Source organism: Leiobunum rupestre, chromosome 10 (assembly GCF_980474605.1).
Source record: "Leiobunum rupestre chromosome 10, qqLeiRupe1.1.hap1, whole genome shotgun sequence".
Lineage (NCBI taxonomy): Eukaryota > Metazoa > Arthropoda > Arachnida > Opiliones > Sclerosomatidae > Leiobunum > Leiobunum rupestre.
The window spans coordinates 33,769,721-33,789,744 of NC_143393.1; the positions used below are offsets into that span (position 1 = coordinate 33,769,721).

General features: G+C 34.9%; 2 protein-coding genes across 4 annotated transcripts; one reads left to right on the forward strand and one right to left on the reverse strand.

The window, feature by feature from the left end:
- Positions 1-1,042: 1,042 nt before the first annotated feature.
- LOC149925472 (uncharacterized) lies at positions 1,043-12,081 on the reverse strand. 3 transcript variants are annotated; one of them, XM_090161520.1, is made up of 25 exons: positions 11,943-12,081; positions 11,604-11,714; positions 11,344-11,535; positions 9,177-9,346; positions 8,943-9,108; positions 8,584-8,879; positions 8,236-8,520; positions 8,065-8,176; positions 7,869-7,999; positions 7,545-7,796; positions 7,347-7,474; positions 7,130-7,293; positions 6,836-7,066; positions 6,450-6,771; positions 5,889-6,058; positions 5,517-5,696; positions 5,246-5,442; positions 5,006-5,181; positions 4,749-4,934; positions 4,436-4,680; positions 3,603-4,365; positions 3,189-3,532; positions 2,835-3,115; positions 2,618-2,747; positions 1,043-2,512 (listed from the first exon to the last, which is right to left on the reverse strand). In XM_090161520.1, the coding sequence occupies exons 1-25, from the start codon at positions 11,955-11,957 to the stop codon at positions 1,631-1,633; spliced, it is 6,129 nt and encodes a 2,042-aa protein (XP_090017646.1). In that variant the 5' UTR covers positions 11,958-12,081; the 3' UTR covers positions 1,043-1,630. The 3 variants fall into 3 exon arrangements, with proteins under 3 accessions (XP_090017646.1, XP_090017647.1, XP_090017648.1); XM_090161521.1 differs by lacking the exons at positions 11,344-11,535; positions 11,604-11,714; positions 11,943-12,081 and adding an exon at positions 10,240-10,337; XM_090161522.1 differs by lacking the exons at positions 11,344-11,535; positions 11,604-11,714; positions 11,943-12,081 and adding an exon at positions 9,779-10,003.
- A 447-nt stretch (positions 12,082-12,528) lies between these two features.
- Positions 12,529-15,200, forward strand: LOC149925473 (uncharacterized). The gene is made up of 8 exons (XM_090161523.1): positions 12,529-12,868; positions 12,937-12,996; positions 13,059-13,148; positions 13,412-13,509; positions 13,575-13,761; positions 13,832-13,981; positions 14,220-14,296; positions 14,368-15,200. Exons 1-8 carry the CDS (start codon positions 12,574-12,576, stop codon positions 14,977-14,979), a joined length of 1,569 nt encoding a protein of 522 aa, XP_090017649.1. The 5' UTR covers positions 12,529-12,573; the 3' UTR covers positions 14,980-15,200.
- The last annotated feature ends 4,824 nt before the right edge of the window (positions 15,201-20,024 follow it).

Here is a 20,024-nt window from a genome sequence, read left to right on the forward strand (position 1 = left end):
ACGCAAACTTCTTGTCGATAAAGAGTAAATGTCCAAAAGCAACTTCAATGAATTCTTCACCCAAAAACCAGTTGTTTTCAACAGCAGGACCACCGCCAAAAGAAACAAAGGGTGGGGCAATCGAACATTAATTACAAGTTTACGAGGATAAAAAACGACTAGTAGAAAAACTAAGCTTAAGTCATATATCATAGCTATGTGTAGTGCTTCCAATGGCCAACTGAGAAGGTTAATAAGGCAGTGGCGTAGCCAGGGGGGGGGCACAGGAAACGTATGGTCGTACGTACAAATATTTTTATTTGTTTACTTTTTTTTCAATGGCGTGCCCCCCCCCCCCCACCCCGAAACAAAATCCTGGCTACGCCACTGTAATAAGGTCGTAATTTTCAAATCTTTGAAGATACTCAGTTACTCGGATCAGGTTGATATGTTTTCCTCACCCAGCAATCTTATCTCAAATTGCATCTAATTCATTATCCCAAGTAATCTGCTATAATTATTCTCACCAGATTCAGTTAACTGAACAGCAGGAATTCATAGCTCTACTTGGAATGTTTATCCTGCCGTATCGCGAATGGTAAGATCACACTGATGGCTCTGGCCCCACTTACGAGAAATCCCCTCTGCGCGCGCTCCCGTCTCACGTAGTTGTTGGTTAAGTGAACCATAGTGACGTCAAAAGAACCGTCAGCCACATCGAGACGAAAATCTGCCAGGATAAGCATTCCAAGTAGAGGTATGGATTCCTGTAAACAGTTATATACCTTATAAGCTTCGTGCGTAGTTTAAATTTTGGTCATAAGTAGCGCCACCTGCCGACAGTTTTAAATTGAATATATGAAAGCTGTCTACTCGTTCAAAATTATCTTTGTACAACAGATAAAAGTTCAACCGAAAAACAAAAATTCAAAAGTTGGAAAAACTAGCAATGTACCATCCCAATTGGGCAAAACGGAAATAGAAAGTCGGCGTATGCATGTAAATAAGCAAAATTAATATTTTTTAAAAAGGTAAAACATTTAATAAAAATAAAATTGCACATACGTTTAGAAATCATTTTGAACCAAAGTATTAACTCTCTTAATACTGTATTCTTCCTTTGTTAGTCAGAGGAGCGAAAAGTATCTTTCTAAAAAAAAACAGATTTTACGATTCTAAGACTAAAATGAGTAAATTAACTGTTATAATGAAGAGTTGGCAATCAGTACTCAGTTCTGACAAATGCAGAACAGACGCAGCTCTCTTAAATCAGACATAAAAACATAAGTAGTAATTGAGTGATAGCTGTTTGCTGTTACACATACTGTTTTCTTAAAATGCTTAGCAGTCGTTTTCCAAAATTTATAGTAAAATATAAATGCTTATTCTTGTGACTTTGTAGAAAAATACTCGTAATTCTAAAAAGTGTATTTGAAACTAAAAATGAACGCAAATGATGAAGACTAGAATAATTTCTGAAATACTTATTCAGGAACACCTGGCAGTGAAGTTAGGTGCAAATTGACTACTTCTATCATATTTTTACAAATAATCATCGGTACCACCATTATGTTATGCTTCACATGGCTAATGACTGGCCGATAATTTTTCAAACTTGTAAAGGACGCGGTAAAGATTTAAAAAGTGTTCTTCAGTTTAAAAACGACGCTTCTAAGCGCCTTCTAACGCTAGATGTGTCTGTGTTTTGATTCTGAGAATCCATGGTTACTACTGTAATTGGAGTAGATACTCTGCCTCCAATAGCCAAGGTTGACCTTGAGAGTTTGGACGGCGTCGTTAAGGTGATAGAAGGCGATCGAATCATGTGACTTTCAACAGTCGTGTCCAATCTTCTTGACTCCCTCTCTAGGGCATTAGGATCCTCTGACACTGTTTGTAAAGAGTGATCCAGAATTGATCTTAATTGGGAGATTTCTGAATCAGCAGCCAGATGTCGTTGATGAAAACGGCTCCATCGCCTATGTTCTTCCGCTAACTGATCTTTCAGGGTTGCCACTTGTTGTTCTAAGCCCAGAATACGATGTCTGTTGGTCTTTTCCCTGGCTTCTAGAAGTTGTTCAGCTTGCAGTTGGGAAGTTCGAACTCTTTCAAGTTCCATGGCTACTTCTCGATGTTGAAGATTGCTAATTTCTTTTAAACGTTGATTGTGATGCTGTTCCAACTCGGCCAATTTAGCTTGGAGGGTTTGAACTTTGCGTTGAAGCTCCAAATTTTCGTTTTCCAGAATACTGAGAGATTTTTCGATATCGGTTTTCTCCAATCTGGATCGATTGGCATTGTCATCACTTCTGAATAACCTCTCTTTCTCATATTTCTCAATCATCTTGTGCAACGTGAAATTCTCCTTTTCGAATTTGGCACGCGATTTTTCCAGTTGGTTTTTCAAAGTTTCAGAGAGATTGAGAGATTGTCTCAAGCGTTCCACCTCGTCCTTCAACATTTTTCGCTCTTCCCGTGATTCCGAAATCTCGCTTCTAAATTCCCTTTCGAATTCTTCACGTTTTGATACATTCTAAAAACGAAATAATTTAGTAAAACAACAAAATCCATTTAGATTGTCAATACTAAATATATTGCCCCACATAACCCACTTGTTAAGTCAAAAAAAAATACATACTTTGGAGGCATGCTTTAATTGATTTTCCATTTCAAATCTTTTACTTTCACTGAAACTTAAATCTTTTTGCAGTTTTTCAGTTTTTTCTGTTAGAAATTGGCATTCTCTTTTCAATTCAAATAAGGAATTTCTACAATATGCAGAAAAAAAATCATTGTCTACTGGTTTGTTCAACAAAAATCCTGGAGACGCTTTAGAAATTTCTGTAACAACTTACTTTTGCTCTTGCAAACTTCTTTGTAAAGAATCTCGCTCATTTTCCAATCTGGAATAATCGTTTCTCAGTTTTCTATTTTGCTCTTGAACACTGTAAGAAGAACTGGCAGTTTCGTTTATGGAAAGACTAGCGATATGCAATTTGTCCTTTGCATCTCTTTCATTGTCTTTTGAACTACTTAGTTCTCTCATTAAATTATCAACAGTTCTCTGCAAAGTGAACACTTTTTCCTCCGAAGACTCAATTTTTTTATTAGCTGCCATTATCTGCTCTTCCAAAAGCTGTTAAAATTTAACTAACTTAAAGTTGTGAAAAAATAAGCTAAGTCAAAATTATGCTTGTGATATTATGTACCTCATTTTCAGCTGTTTTCTCCCTTAAAACCATTTGAGAACGTTCCACATTAGACTCCAACATTTGAATTTTTAGTACTAAAGTGGTTGTTTGATTCTCTACTTTCATTTTCGCCTCTTCCAGATCTCTGCGCTCTTTATCGGAAGAAGCTGCGGAATTTTTCAAGTGAATTGCCTTTTCCTGTAGTTGTTTCTTAGTTTTTTCAGCACTATTCAAGTTAGATTCCAGCATGGCAACCCTGTCCTTAATGCTAATTCGTTCTTTTTCCAACTGGTGAATTCTTTCTTCTTGTTGTAAGATATTAGCTCTTGTCGAAGACAACTCCAAACTTACATTTTGTTTCTCTATGTTATTAATAAAATTCGAATTTAATAATAAATTTAGGGTCAAATCCAAATTTACTCTAATACTTACCATTTTCAATGTCACTAAGAGTTTTCTGCAAATGCTGAAATCTAATTTCAACAGTTTCCTTTTCTTCTTTAGTTTCTTCCAAGGCACGTTGAAGGCTATTATATTTTCTCCTCCATTCCTCTTGCTCACGTTCCAAGTTGTAAGCTTTCTGAATTAAATCCTCAAGAGCAGATGTAACCAGGTCAGGATCAAGCTCAGAAGTTGTAGTTAAGGCCCAACTAGTACCAGTTACCACCAACTGTCTAGCAGGTGATGAACTTTTGGACCGGCTATCCCCTCTTCTTGGGCTCGATTCTTTACTGGCAGGAGTAGTTTTGCCAGAATTTGTAAATTCAGCCACTGGTCTCATGGGTGAGCTTCGACGGGAATGAACAGGAATAGTCATAGGTGACATCCATTTACCATTTTCCAATCCTATGCCTAAGGTCTGTCGAAGGACGTTTTGTAAAGCCAAGTATTTAGACTCTATTTCTTGTTTAGACATTTCAGACTTTGAGCAGTTTTTTTCCGTAGCGTAAACCTTTCCTTCTGTACTTCGTAGCCTCAACGTAAGCTCGTGGATTTGTTCGTGGCAGTTTGAGAGGCTTTTCTCCAAACTATTCTTTTGTTCTTCCACTCTCCTTTCAGCTGCAAAGCTTTCTTCCAAAGCTGATTTATGAGTTTCCTGTTGAAGCCTCATCCGGTGCTCTAAGTCAGATATTTTCCTTTGAAGGTTTGTAATTTCTTTTCGGAGGGTTTCCCTATTAGCTTCTGATTCCAAGAGCTAAATTTTATCATTTAATGAGTTTAATTATTTGAAGAGCATAATTTAATGTTTTCTAAGTTTTTATTACTTTTTGTTTCACATTCGAGGCTTCCTTTCTCAGTTCAATTTCTCGTTGCTCAGATTGTCTTTGAAGTTCTTTATGATTGCCGATATCTTCATCTTTATTGGTCAGATCATTTTTAAACGTTAAAAGTTGCCTCTGGCACATTTGCAAATCTCTTTTAAGTTCCATTCGGGAGTGCTCTACTTCTCTCAACGTTTTCTTAAGTTCCAGACACTCTACTGACAAGCCAGCCGTATTTTCTTGTGTATCTTTGAAATTTTTAAATATTTATAACTCATAAACTTTGAAATGCTTTAAAAGATTCGTACGTGTTTACTTGTTAAAGTCTGCTTCAAATTATCAATAGTTTTGTTCAGTTCAATTTTGTTCATTTCATTCTCTTTAATTTTGATTCTTAACTCTTGGCACTCGGATGAAATATTTTCCCTTTCTATTTTCTCTTCTCGAAGCCATTTTTCATTCACCATACTTTCATTTTTCACACTCTCGTGTTGTAAAAGCACTGCGTTAAAATAATAAATTACATGGTTTTATTTGTTTGGATTAATAAAAATTTAAAAAGAATGTCCTTACGTTCTTTAGATTGTCTCTCTGCCTGGGCTAACAACTGTTTCAATTCATCCCTTGTTTCTTCTAAATTTGTTACTTGGCTCTTTAACATAGAGCAGCTCTGAGAAAGAGACTCTCTTTGACTCTGTACCTCGATCAACTGATTCCTAACATCTTTCAATTCTTTACTATACGTAGATCTAAATGGATCAGAAACAAATTAAAATAAGTTCAACAAAAAATGGGTTTAATAATAGTAAGTACACTGTGTTTTGCAGCTCTGTTTTAGCACTTTTAAGTTGAGTTTGAATTTCACTCTGTAATAGCTGTTCTCGTTCAATCACTTCTTGACTTTTCTTTCTCTCTTGTTTCAATTCTTCTTCCTTCTCATTTAAATCCTTTTTCAATGATGTTAGTTTTTGTTCAAAAGCTTTATATTCCTTGGACGACAGAGATTCAATCTAAATGGATATAAAATTAAGAACAATTAATATACTTATTTAGTATAAGCAGAGAATTACGTATTCATCTTCACCTGTTTCTTTTCCATTTCCAAGATATTCAATCGTTCTTGCATCGCCTGTAGAGTATTCCTACTCTCTTTTTGTTTAGCTTCCATCTCTTTTTCGTGAGCTTTCATGGTTTCTTCCAACTTTTCTTCCCAAACTAGCTGCAAATTATTCTGCTCAGAGCGCATATGACCTTCAAGTTCAGACTGTGTAAATTAAAAATTATGTTAAAAATATGGCAATATCTAGCATAAAATTTTAATAATAATTCTAGATTTTCCTTTCTATATATAACGAAAATCCTAAAAAAAATCTAAAATAACATAAGCAAAAAAGCAATGTCCAACCCCTTGGATAATATTCTATCACTTTTTGAAAGTTATGAATTGCTAATTCACCTTTTCCTTATCAATCTTTTCAACTTCTAATTTTCGTTTCTCTTCTTCCTGTTTCAAACTCTTTTTAAATTCCTCTTGTAGCTCCTGAACTTTTAGCCCAAGCAGTTCTTTAGTTTTAGTATGAACGGCCAAATCAGTTTCCCTTTGTTTTCTACTTTCACTTAGTTGAACTAAAAAAACAATATTTTGTTAATTTTCTGTACCTGTAAACACAAGTAACATAATACCGTAAGTATAACACGTTCTATTCTGATGTTTTTTGATACCAGTTCATTTTTTGAATAATACTACAGTTAATTTTCAAAATATATTTCCGTTATTCACCAGCTTTTTAATTGAAATGCCATCAAGGTTTTTTTTTTAATAACTTTCTCTTTTTTCCTAGAGGTAGTTATTTATAATTTGAGATCTAAAAATTATTTCAATTGTATTTATCGCCATCATATTAGCCTGGGAGTGACTATCTCAATAAAACAGTGAATAGTGAAAAATTTCTGGTTTGAAAACTTCAGTAGCATACTTTTAGATATTTTGTTACTTATGATTGAATGAATCACTGACCAATTAGAGACTCCTCTTTGTTTTTCAGTTCATTAACTTCATGTTCCAATTCATCCTTTTTGGCTTCCAGTGAAGTCAAAGCCTGATTGCTCAAATACAACGCACTTTCCAGTCTCTCTTTTTCGCCTTTCAAAATATTCAACATATCAATGCAGTCTTTCAGCTCTTCCTCTAATGACTGGTAGCGAACTTCGAGATCTGATTTCTCTAAAGCCAGAGCTTCTTTATCTCTTTCTAATTTTTGACAAGATTCACGGAGGGAGGTGACATCTTTCTTCATTTCAACCAGTTCTTCAGTCACTTTTTCCTTCTGATGGTTAGCCTATAAAAAGTGTAAAAAAAATTTTAACTGATAAAACGCTGCACTGCAACATAAAGTTACCTACCATTGTTAAAAGAACTTCCAATTCCTCCTTAATTCTTAGCAACTTATTGTTTTCTAGCTCTACTTGCTGCCTGGCCGTATCAGTTCCATCCAAAGATACGTGTAAATTGCTAATTTTAGCGATATTTTCCGCTTCACGTTGTTCTAAGTTCGATATTTTTAGCTTTAGCTGTTGACTGTCTCGTTCAAGTTCAACTTTATCACGATTGAGCCGAGTTTTTTCTTCTTTCAGCTACAGAAAATTAAAATAAATTTTATTTTTCAAAAGCATAAATTGAAAAAAAATAGCAAATACCAAATTTATATTTGTTAGATTTTCATCTTTTTCCTTATTTAGATAGTCATTTTCGTTTTTTAGTGTTTGTATATTCTCATACAGTGATTCATTTTCATCTTTAAACGTTCTATTGTCAGACCGAAGTTGTCTATTCAAATTTTCCATTTCTTCAATCTTTTTCTCTACAAAAAAGAATATATATGAAAAAATTAACAGAACGATTTTACAAACTTACCAAATTCAGTCTTCTCTCTAATTAGCAAGTCTTTCTCAAATGTTATTCTGTTCAAAGAGTTCGATAATGATCGAATTTCACTGGTTTGCTTCATTACATCTTCGTTTAACTTTGAAATTTGTTGATTGCTAAATTTCAGATAAGAGTTTCATTTAAAAATAATTCGCCATTAACTGAAAAATTTCTAGACGAATTTACCATCTTTTAAGCTCTTCTTCCGTGTGTTTCTGCTGAAATTTTAAAGTATCTCTTTCAGAATTAACTTCTTCTAAATTGTCCTGAACATCTCTGAGTTTGGTGTATAAACGATCATTTTCTGCATTCAGAGCTTCTACTTGTTCATTCAAAATTTGTCGGGTGTGTTCCAGCAAGGTACGTTCACTTCCAGTGTCATCAAGTGCTGATCTAATTCTATCTTTATCACGAATTGAATTTTGTATATCTTGGACGCTGTAGATATAGATCCAAAATAAATCACATGAGATTAAATTAGTAATAGGTATAAAACCAAAAACACCTTACATTAATTCTATCCTCGATGTTAATTGGGTGTTTTGCCTATGAACGTTTCTTTTCTCCTCCTCGCATTCTTCCAACGATTTTTTTAAGCTTTTGATTTGTTCTTGCGTAGTAACTAATTTAGTTTTTAATTCCTAGGGGAATAATATTAATTAACATGAATGTAATATTAAATAATGTGTACTTAAAATGTATTTACTTCGAGTTGAATCCTCTTTTTGCTCAAACAGGCATTCACAGCAGTTAGAGTTGTTTCGCCAATACTCGATAAGTTATACACAACAGGCAGTCTGGATTCTAAGGTACTTGTACTGAAAATTAAAGGTAAATTAAAACAAAAACTCTTTCACAATAACTTCATTTTATATACTTTGAATTTTCAATAGAAGAATCTGAAGAATAAGATAGAAGATATTGTAGTTGACGAGTGTGTATTTGTTGCTCCGAATCTTCTACGACTAGTTGCCCTATGGATCTTAATACGCCAATTAAGTAGCTTAGTTCTTGTTGAGATTTATTCAAAGCTGGATTTTCAACCGGTTCCAGCTTGGAGAACTCAAGAGTTTGCACAGTTTTGTTCAATGCACTTATAACTTTGTCCTTTTCATCGAGTAATGATGTTTTTCTTTCCATTTGAACAGTTAGTTCTTTAATTCTAAAAAAGTATATTATACAAATTGTAAAAGAAAAATGAATAAAAATGAAAAAGTTTACACACTTTTCTATAAATTCTTCTTTCTCCGCATTAAATTTGAGCCTCAAATTTGCATTTTCCTGCACTTTTCTTTGCATTTCCCAACTGGCAGGATCCGTTACTTGCATCGGAGCATTGGCATAAAGAGTAAAACAGGCATTTGTAGCGGTGTGAGTTGCTTGTCGCAAGTTTGACCTCATAGAACCTAATTCTCTCTCCGTGGTTGTACGAAGCTCCCCGAAATCTTGTCTGAATTGAATGATATGATGCCATAATGTCAATAGTTGATGATGTTCTTTGGTGAAATATGCGTTGAATGACTGTGAACATAAATCGTGCCTTAAATTTTTAATTTAAACAATAAAATCATAAAAATACTAAACCTGTTCTTCCTCCCGCCACTGGCCTTCTTTTTCATCTAATTCCTGCCTTGTCTTTTGCCATTCCCTAGTTAATCTATGAATGTCCGTAGTTAGTACTTGATTGGCAGTAGTGGCTGCTTCTAGTTGATCCCTCAACATAGAGTTTACTTCTGACAAGGATTTTGATCTAGAAAAAATTACAGAAAAAAGGTTTAATTATCAAACTTTTTAATTAATATTCCTTTTATATAGTACCTATTTCTTTCTTCTAGCAACTGCAAGTTTATATTATTGAAATCTGTTGAAACCGAGCCAGAAGTAACAGCATCTTTTTCATCTTGAGACTCAGCCATAGCAATTGATTTTACGCTAATTTCTTCAAAATTTTCACACTCTGAAACAGTGCGTTCTTGATATTGCACCACCTATAAAAATATTTATATTAAATTTTCCATTGTTAATTTTAAGATCTTTATTTAATGTAAAAGCACTCTAATGTTTTGTTTATAAGCCCAAGCTAACTAACCAAGAAAAAATTAATCATTAATCAATTACCATAAAATAATTGGTAAAACGCCTAAAATAATTTGGAAAACACCAAAAAAACATTTGTAAAATGCTAAAAATAATTTGTAAAATGCTAAAAATAATTTGTAAAATGCTAAAAATAAATTGGAAAATGCTAAAAATAATTTGGAAAATGCTAAAAATAATTTGGAAAATGCTAAAAATAATTTGGAAAAAGCTAAAAATAATTTGGAAAATGCTAAAAAAATAATTTGGAAAATGCTAAAAAAATAATTTGGAAAATGCTAAAAAAATAATTTGGAAAATGCTAAAAATAATTTGAAAATTACCATAAACAGTGGCGTAGCCAGGAATTTGGTTCGGAGGGGGGGTGGCACACTATTGAGAGAAAAAATTGTGGGGGGGCACGTGCCCCATGTACCTCTCCCTGTCTACCTCGCTGACGGTAAATTATTTAAAGATTACCATAAATAAGGAAAGGTTTGTTTCAAATGTAATATATGAGTATATTTAATGTTAATAATAACCCCAATCCAAGGTGTTAAACTGTCTACTTTTACATCTACTTTTCACTCAAAATCTGTTTTTATAAATGTTAAATCCTTTCAAATTGAACATATAACTCATTTAAATGCCTAACATAAATCTAAAACAAGGGTTCATATTTCATAATAAAAAACGGCGGTTAACTACGAAGAGCAATCTAATCTCCCGCGTCAAAGATAACAGTCAAAGGGTAAAAAAAAAGCCCCCAGAGTCATCAAATCAAAATTTAATCGTTATCCTCTACCTCATTTCGCCGCCTTCTAATTTCTGAATTCCAAATCCAAACTCTCTCTCTGACGCTTAATTCGTAGAAACTTTCCATCAGATTGAGAACTCATGTCAAAAAAATACGTCGGTAGGAAAACAAGCACTAACTTTTTGTAATAAAATACCAGAAATTCGTTTTGCGTTTTAAACGAACTTGAGCAAAAAAAATTAAAAAAAAGTAATCCCAAAGTGGGGAGAAGAAAAACGCCGGCGCTTCCAAAATCCAAAGTTCATAAAGGAGAAACTACACTCTTTTTGCAACTACATATCGCTTGTTTGATTGCGTAGATCATTGGTTGGGAAAATAGAGGGTATGGATTTGCAAAAGGCATAGAGAATTGAATCCGGGGAGCAAAAGGGGGTGGAGAACATCCCAGGGTTCCCATGGTGACTCTTCCACCACAAAATCCTATATTATTATCGGGGCTGTGTTTAAATAAGGGAGAAAATTGTAACACCAATATGTGAAAGAGTGTGGAGTTTCATTATAGAGAACTTTTCTTTATATCCAAGTTTTTGGGGTCAGAAAGAGAAATGAATCAGGCGTTAGAGTTTCTATTTCTTGCCAGCAATTATTTTTAATCAATATTTTTTTGGGTTTTATCAAAGGTCATAAAAAATATTCCCATAAACTTAGAACTGCAATGATAAGATTGATCTTTCCCCTTTAACATATATTTTCTGGTAGGCAAAATTGATGTTGTGTTGTAATTAACTTAATATTAAATAATAGACAGATTAGCAGTAGGGAGAACTGGAACAGTCTGTCCAAAATAAGACAATCTACAATCCTACACATTTGTAAGAGAGAGCTTAACTTGCCTAATAAATGAATATCAGTGGGTACTTTTAATTGACTATATTTAACTTAACATTTGTTATACAAGCTCCTTTAGAAGTAGTCTATTCTCAGTACATGGGTTCCAAGGAAAAAACTAATGTTAAAGCATAACCCAACTCCAATTTATCTCCTCTTATTAATAGCAGTGCCCTGTATTTTTCAGTACATTATTTCTTTGCTGCATATTTATTTTATGAATGGTTTCAGTTTCATATATAACATTTAAAATTTGAATCTTACCTTCTTCTGCAGATCAAGAATTACCCGAGCTTGTTTCGAATGTTGGTCATGGCACTCTGCGAGTCTATTTCTATAATGCGTAAGTTCATCTACCAACTCATTCTTCCATTCAGTCTTATGCCTGATTAGCTCAAGTTGATAATTATCATCCATTTCCAAATCATCAACTTGCAACTGAAGAACTTCTTCCAACTGAAAAATAACAATTACAAAAATTATAATTATCTGACCTAAATATTTAAAAACGATTAATAGCTTACCCTTTTACTAAGAAGCTGGTATTTGACACCAATTTCATTTTTTTCTACTTGGCTTGATTCAAGCAAAACTAAGATCCTACGAAGTTCTTCTTTCAGCACTTCATTTTCTTCCTGTTAATGACGGATTTTGTTTTGATTTGCAAAAGAGTTGAGCTTTATAGAACTACATAACTTGCATTCATAACAGTCAGTCAGGCACAAACAACAAGTAATACCACAAAAAAAGCAAATGGATTTTTAATTTTCTTATGGGGTACCATTCCTTTTTGTCAAGGTGAGCTAGCTAACTGTTACTGCTATGAATCATTGATTCATTAGTTTGTAAGCCTTGGTTTTTACCGTTCCATCATGCATTTCTTAGTCATAAAACAAAGGTAGCTCATTCTTTTCACACAACTTCATATAGTTTTACTGTACTTTATAAAAATCTGAATTATTCGCCATTTTTAATTAAAAAACACTACATTAAAAATGTTAAAAACTGTTCGTTGTTGAGTTTTGTCTTTTGAATTGCTCTCTAAGCAGACGACATTTTCTATGAATCATAACAAAAACAAGGTTGTTAGGGAAATATTTAAATTAAAACCTTTTGGGCCATAATTAAAGTTTCCAATATAAGTTTCGATTTAAAAGAAGAGGCAGAATTAGGACAAACAAACAGCGGTTTCATATTCAAATTTAACATAGTGAACCAAAAAGATATAGTTACGAAACCCAAATTTTACTCTGATACAGAATACCCAATCTTTATACGTTTAAGCTTTGCAGATAACCCACATGTTTACGAGACAGTATAACTTCTCCTTAATCTTGACATTCAATATCCAAATTTCCAGGAATTTCAGGCGGACGTCGGCTGATATCTGTAAAACGACGTCTTCAATCTGGCCTCATAATCTCCCGATTTTTAGTTTAAAACGCGAAAGAAATTAGCTGTTTTAGGCAGAACGCGTTCAGCTAACAACAAACCATGTTCTCCTACTCGTCCTTCGCGTTCCTCTGCTTGGGCATATTCTTGCTCTTCAGCGATGTCCGAGCGGGCGTCAAGAGTCCCTACCGAAAGACGGATGACTTAACGAGCGGTGAAAAAGGAAATGACTTGAGCGCTGAAATAAGAGAGCAACAGCGAATTACACTCGATCAAATCAAGGATAACATCACTCAGATGAGCACCAACTTTCTTACCTTGAAGGAAATGTTGGATCATCATGTCCAGCATGTACATCAGGCTCTGGAAAATCGTTGTCAATTGGATCGTGATCATGGTAAGCTATCGCCTACCGTCCTTCCGTAAAACATTATTTCGTCACTGACCGACAACAAACTCATGTAGGTCACTACCCCGCTGATGGATCGGGAAGTCATATTGGAGGTGGAGGCTCACATCCATCGGGTAAAATTTAAATGGCATGGCAAGCGCTGTAAAAATATCTAACAGAATTTTTCAACTATAAGGTGGAAGTCACTCAACCGGTCCCTCGGGACAAGGTAGTCAGCGACCCAGAAGACCGGGTTATCCTGCTAGTTTTATGCGTCCACCCAGAGGTAATATTGCGGTTACTTAAACTTGGCTTGAACCGCTTTTTGATCAAGGATACTCCGTGCTGGACCTTGAGTGTTAAAAACTTCAACTGCCTCGAGGTGAAAACGAACCAGTACCAACCCGAAGTTTTTCACGCTAGAGGTCGAGATATTAATAAGCCCAAATAATTAAGTTATCGATAATACTTAAACGAAAACACACCATCTTCCCTCATTAGAAGCTTTATTACTCCCACGAAAAAATTATTATATTTTTCGAATTATAGTACGCAACCCCAACGAATATGACTTTGCTATTTGCAACATGAAACCTAACAGTAAAGCAAAAAGCAACGTAACTGGAAGGGTTATTCTACAGCAGAAGGTATTAACTTGGTTGTATAGGAATTTTGCACTTGATGTACTAAATCAAAAACTAAAATTACGCAGAGAAATTCTCCAACTTTGTACCTTTACGTTCGAGTTTCCGGATTTGACGTGAATGAGCACGGAGATCACGAAAAAAGTGGACCTCTGACTGAGTCTCAGAAACCAGAACGACTCCAAGATGTTTCCCAAGCCCGAGAAGACTTTTCCCAGCAACTTTCCAAAATGGCGAAAAACCAGAAAGTCATTGGTAAATTACGAATAAAATATATACCTATATAGAGAGAAAGACCACTAACATTTCATTTTTATCCTTTTAGAAAATGGCCACAGTCACAGTTTCCGAGTCCACGAACGAGCCGATATTTCGGGAGGTTGTGGCAATACGGGTACCGTTTACAACCCTCAGAACTTGAAACCTGGTGTCAGACACTTGGGAGATTTTGGAAATATTGAATGCGATGAAGAAGGTAAGACTAATTAAGTACTTAAAAGAAGAAACTCGTGAGCTTGTCGATTTTTAAATAAGAATTTATAAAGGCCTTTCGGTTTTCTTAAAGGTAGTATAGCCTTAGCAGTGAAGCTAGACTTTCCCTGCTAAGGTTATATTATCTTTAAATAAATTTTATCTTTGTAATCCATACGCTTCTTGTTTTAAGACATTTGATTATCTTAATACCGTAGATTTTAACGAATTCAATTTTTAAGGTGTAACAAGCTTGGTAATTACTGATGAAAGCGCTTCCCTTCGAGGACAATACAGCATTGTGGGAAAACCCCTAGTGGTGCGATTGAGTTATATTCTGCTTTTATTAAAAGTTTATTGTAAATTCTAATGAATTCGCGAATACTATAGATTCACCAAAGTTCCGGAGATTACGGAACGGCTGCCAACGACGAAAGCGACTACCTGGCTTGTTGCATCATCGAAAAAATACCGTCAAACCTTTACAACGATTACCAATTTCCAAGTGGTGGCATCTCGCGTGACCAAATAGGGTCCAACTGCGGCCACACTCAAAATGGTTATGTAGACAATAGCTATACTCACGGTCACTACGTCAGTGGATCCAGTCAAAGCGGACATCATCACCACCACCATGTTTCCGGGGGATATCCAGGAGGACAAGGTTCCGGTCGATATCCAGGAGGACAAGGATCCGGGGGATATCCCGGAGGACAAGGTTCCGGAGGCTATCCCGGAGGACAAGGTTCCGGAGGCTATCCCGGAGGACAAGGCTCCGGAGTGTACCGACCCGGTTATGGTTCTGGCACTGGCACCGGCGGTTCTGGCACTTACAACAGGCCTTCCGGATCCGTAAGACCTGGAGGCCATGGATCCCACCTTCCAGTCTCCCAAGGAGGAGGAGGAGGACACGATATCGACGCTGGACACATCGATAATGACGAAGAACTGTCTCAAAGACCGACAGACTACAAAAGGGGAAAAAATCCGTACCAAGTTTAAATCCGACTAAAATTTTAAATCATATTTGTAAATAATGAGTATTTTTTCGATAGAGCTATTTCAAATATAAGTTTAGAAGGTTACGTCATCGTAGTAAATTATTACAGTGTCAAAGTATGTTACGCAAATCTCATATGGAAAGAAAGCCCAAAATCCCTCTCCATAGTGCGATAATGGTTAGCCCATGTTTACGAAATAAATAAAGTTTTTAGATTTTTAAACAGCTTTTACCTTTTTTGAGATAAGTTCGAACGTGTTATAATTAATTTAATGGGTACTCGACCATTTCATAGCGGTGTCGAACCTTTCACACGCCCTCACAAGCTAACCATATCCCATCAGAATGATCGAGTTCTTAGTATATGACTCTCATGGTTTGTAACAACTACTACAAATTTATGTCAAAGAAAAACAGCGTCCATCTGAGTAGCTGTGTCGAGGATCATTACCTTTCATCTTCCAAATAAATCGAACCTGAATTCTCCCAGTTAATGGCGTAGACTAATTCCCCGCCAAAGGGCCGTAATATTATCATCGAATAACTGATTTAAGAGAGCATTTGGTACGGTCCAGGAACAACCACCAGTAACATAATAACAAAAGTGAATACTTTTGATAGTAACAAGTTGTACTACGCTTCCTCTTGTTTTAACGGTCATTTTCTGACCGAACCTTTTCTCAACCCTGACACTCTCGTACAGCTCCGACTTGGACTCGCAACGGAATTTAGTATATTAGCGTCCTTGGTAGTAGTGTATTTTGCCTTCGTATAATTAAACGCTAGGGGGCTTTGTGCAGAAAGTAAACTATTATTGAGCAATAACTCTGAAAATCCGTTCGGTGATATTTTTACTAATTGTCTTCCTTATTGTTATTATGTTACTTACGCTACAATTGATCTGTAGTAAATCGGGTATGCTTTAGAGCGAAAGCGTGAAAAAATTTTGTCAAGCTCATTTGGTCTCGCCTAAAACAAAACGTGCCAAAGGCGCATAAGCTGTTTGAATCCACTTTTTAATTGAGTACCCTTAGAAACGAACATAATTACATTTTTAAGCGTATCCCTTAAAGTTTCCAATATGGCACGTCATCCAGCTGAAAATTATGATAATAATTTTTTTTGTGAAAATCAAAAATATTTGAGCGAAAATTAAACAATACGAGAACAGCTTTGCGAATAAAATAATGATACATGGGCCAAGATTGCAAAGGAACGAAATAAATGCATATTATAGTTGAGACGCCCAACTTGGCACTGGACTTTCAGCAGTTCTTTACTATGAATAAAATTTCTAGAACCCAGAGGCACTCTCTTAAACTTAGGAGCAACAAACACACAAGGAGAACGCAACGCGTTTTTAGGCACGCATTTTCGTGTGTACATTTCTCATTGGCTAGATGCTTTAGCATCTGCCACCTAGGAGCAACAAACACCCACACAAGGAGAATGCAACTCTTTAAAAGTCGTGGATTTTCTTGCGTACAGTTTTCATTGGTTAGACACTTTAGCGCCTGCTGCCGTTGGAAGGGGAAAATTCGGAAATTGCCTTCCCCCTTTACGTAAAATTTTCAACGTAAAGGCTCGTCCAATGAAAGTTGTACACAACCCTTCGTTAGCGTGTTTAAAGGCTAGCTGCGTTCTCCTTGTGTGGGGCTGGTGTCTTTGTTTGTCCTAGCTTCCACCGTCGTAAGGGAAAAGTTCCGCCCGTAAAATGCTTTGCTAAAAGGCGCTCCTACGTTTAAACTAGGAGCAACAAACACACACACACACAAGGAGCACCCAGCTGTGTGTTTGTTGCTTCTAGCTTAAAATAATTAAATTATAATTTTTTTTCATTGTATTTTCTCTACTCAATTATCCCATTCTTGCGCTTCGATTTTGTTATCTACAGGATGGTTTTTTTTTGCTCGAAAAAGTTATTTTTTTTCAAAAACTATGTTTTCTAGAAATTTGAAATTCGTACTGTACATTATACGTGCCGGGGGACACTTTCTACCAAAATTGCATCTAAATCGAAAAATATTTTGACGTTTTTTGAAAATTTAAATTTTAACCGTTAGGTGCTATAAGAAAATTGTCAACGAGAAAATTGTTGAGCGTCACCTAGAACGTACAAATAGCGTTGACGCGAAAAAAAATAGACGTCTTTTTCACTGACAAAATACGACTTGAAAAAGTGACAAGTTGGGCAAGCTAAAATAACTTTTTTCGAATTCCATTGGGAGAGTAGTGTAACTTTATGAAAGTCAGAAATTTGTTAATCTGGTTATTAATGCAATAAACACCGATGAAAAATCGAGGAGACAATGGCGAAGAAATTAAATTAATTAATAAAAAAATGGCGATTTATATTAAGATGGGGTTCTGAACGTCGACGTAAGGGAACGTCGACTTTCGACGAACGTCGACGTTCCGAAAAGGGGAGCGGTTACATGATCGTCGTTTCAAAAAATACAACGGATTTTTCCCTCCAAAACAGGGTATTTTGGCGCTCCTTAAAAATATGCTTTACTTGCGTTTTATTAGTATATAATTTTAGGTAAGTTTCTATTGCTATTCAATTATAAAATAATACATTTTTTAACATAAATATATCAAGTATTTCATATAATAATAATATATAAAATGACATCTTTCATACGTTGATTAATTTATTATATATATTAATTATAAATTATGTTCATTATATTTTCCGTTTAATTTAAAAAGTTTCATAAATTATAAATTGCAATTTGTAGTTAGTAAATTGTTTCGAAATATTTGAAATTATTTATAAATTAATAGGAAATAAAATTAAGTAATAAAAAATAATATTTATATAATTATTATATAAATATGAAAATAAATATAAATAGTAAATAATATAAAAAAACTCAAATTAAAACGAATTTATTTCGGAACAGTCGAATATGCGGTAGGAAAAATCCCTACTGGCCAAGGAAACGTCGTTGTAAAGAGGTTACATGCAGCGCCGAACGTCGACGTAAGGCGTTAAATCGAAGGTTCGAGGTAGTTTTCATTAAGTCGACGTATCTCTCCGAACGTCGACGTTCGTGCGGTTACATGAGAAAAATAAACGTCGACGTTTCCTTACGTCGACGCTCAATGTTGAGTTGGTGTTATGACGGTTGTGGGTGTTGAGTCGGTGTTTGTGTTTGTTGAGTTTGTTATATTTGTGTTTGTGTTTGTACGGGCGTTTTCTCTTCAACTTCTTCTTATTGACTGTTAGGGCGGACTGAGTGCTGAGTGTTATGGCATCCTCTCAATGTCCAATGGCTGGGTTTCCACCAATTGTTCACGGTATTCGTCATAGTGTCAATTTGCGATTTATTGGCGCCGGCTGGGAATCGAACGCGGGTCTGCTGCGTGCAAGAGATTTACTCTAACCACTGAGCCACCGATGCTTGCTAAGCCATGGTGATTTTCGAAAACCGCTTTGTGAATGTCCTTTACGAAGCTATAACGTTATGTACTATAATTTATTCTACATAATTTTAAATATTTATAAATTATATTAATCTTATATTTAATTAAATATTTATAAATTATATTGAAATGAAATGAAATGAAAATGAAATGAAAAAGTGGTTTAATGTGCATTAAAACAATACAGGGTTGTATCAGCAAGTTAAAGGGGCTCCAAAGTTCGGTGGCAAATTGTGTGTAAAGTCAGTAAAGTGCGAAATTTACGGTTGACTCTGCCCGCCTCTGCCAACTTGCCAAGGCCGAGTGAGGGGTTGGGGGAATGAAAAGCATAATCAATTTTCCTTTTTTTTGCCACCGAATTTTGGAGCCCCTTTAACACACAGTTTATACACAGTACATGATATTAAAAATGTTGAACAATTTTCGAAAAACATGTAGTTTTAAAAATGGTACATATTGCTTGTGGCAGATTAAACACATTAACAACGAAAAATTTCAAAACAATTTAAACAATTTTGAGGATATTATGATTATATAAATGAAAGGTTTAAGATACGATTTGTTTTAAATGAGAAATTTTGCAATCATAAATATCTATTTCTTTACTAAATTTATTTACAGTGTTTAGTGCTCTGTTAATTGGATTTAATGGGCTTTTTTCGGTTTTATACAAATTAAAATTTCTTGTTTTATAATTAGGCACACATAGATTGATATGGGGTAAAAGATTCGAGCATAGTGTAATGTTATTTATTAATTTATGCATAACTATTAGCTCGGTTTGCTCACGAATGATGAAAAGTGTATTTAATCCAATGTCTTTAAGTATATTTATGTAATTATATCTGCAGTGTTTTCGAAAAAAGAAATAATATAGTTGGTCTACAAATTTACGTTGAATTTTTTCGATGTTTAGTAACAGATAATTACTGCAACCCCCCCCCCCCCCCCCAAGTTAATGACCCGTACATAGCTTTGGAACGAATTAAGCTTACATATAACAAAATAAAATAATTGCTAGAGTTTATGTTTTTGCTTAGTTTCAGAATTACTCCTAATAACCGTTTACAGGAGCTAATAATGTTCTGTATTTGTTCTCGGAAATCTAGGTTTTTGTCAAAAATGACCCCTAAATCTTTAGTGCTACTTTTTCGAGCGATTTCATCATTATTAATTTTATAATTATTCCGAATTACATTGGTTTTTCTCGAAAATGAAACGACTTTAGATTTTTCGGGATTAATTGGTAAATTATTTTGCTTACACCAGGAATTAATTATATTTAAGTCACTTTGCAGAGAGTCACAGTCACCTTTATAACTCGACAAACTTTATTATCATCAGCAAACTGATAAAGTTCCGAGTGATTTAAACTAAATTGAAGGTCATAGATGTACATATTGAATAGTAGCGGGCCCAGCGAAGACCCCTGCGGGACTCCGCAAGTGACCGGATATGTTACTTCAGTGACGACTCCATTACATTTGATGACGTTTTTGCGGTGGCTCAAATAGTCACGAACCCATTCTAACAAATTTCCATGAAGACCATAGCTGTCGAGCTTTTTTAGAAGGTAGTGATGTGACACCCTGTCAAAGGCTTTGGCTAAATCTAAAAA

What these genes read in the sequence shown, in the direction of transcription:
- LOC149925472 (XM_090161520.1), bottom strand. An exon ending in AAAAGAGGATTCAACTCGAA is followed by an intron (nt 8,000 to 8,064) that starts GTAAATACATTT and finishes TTATTCCCCTAG; the next exon opens with GAATTAAAAACTAAATTAGT. An exon ending in ATCTAACAAATATAAATTTG is followed by an intron (nt 7,067 to 7,129) that starts GTATTTGCTATT and finishes AATTTTCTGTAG; the next exon opens with CTGAAAGAAGAAAAAACTCG.
- LOC149925473 (XM_090161523.1), top strand. Translation starts at nt 12,574, where the DNA reads ATGTTCTCCTACTCGTCCTTCGCGTTCCTCTGCTTGGGCATATTCTTG. An exon ending in TCAATTGGATCGTGATCATG is followed by an intron (nt 12,869 to 12,936) that starts GTAAGCTATCGC and finishes AAACTCATGTAG; the next exon opens with GTCACTACCCCGCTGATGGA. An exon ending in TGGAGGCTCACATCCATCGG is followed by an intron (nt 12,997 to 13,058) that starts GTAAAATTTAAA and finishes TTCAACTATAAG; the next exon opens with GTGGAAGTCACTCAACCGGT.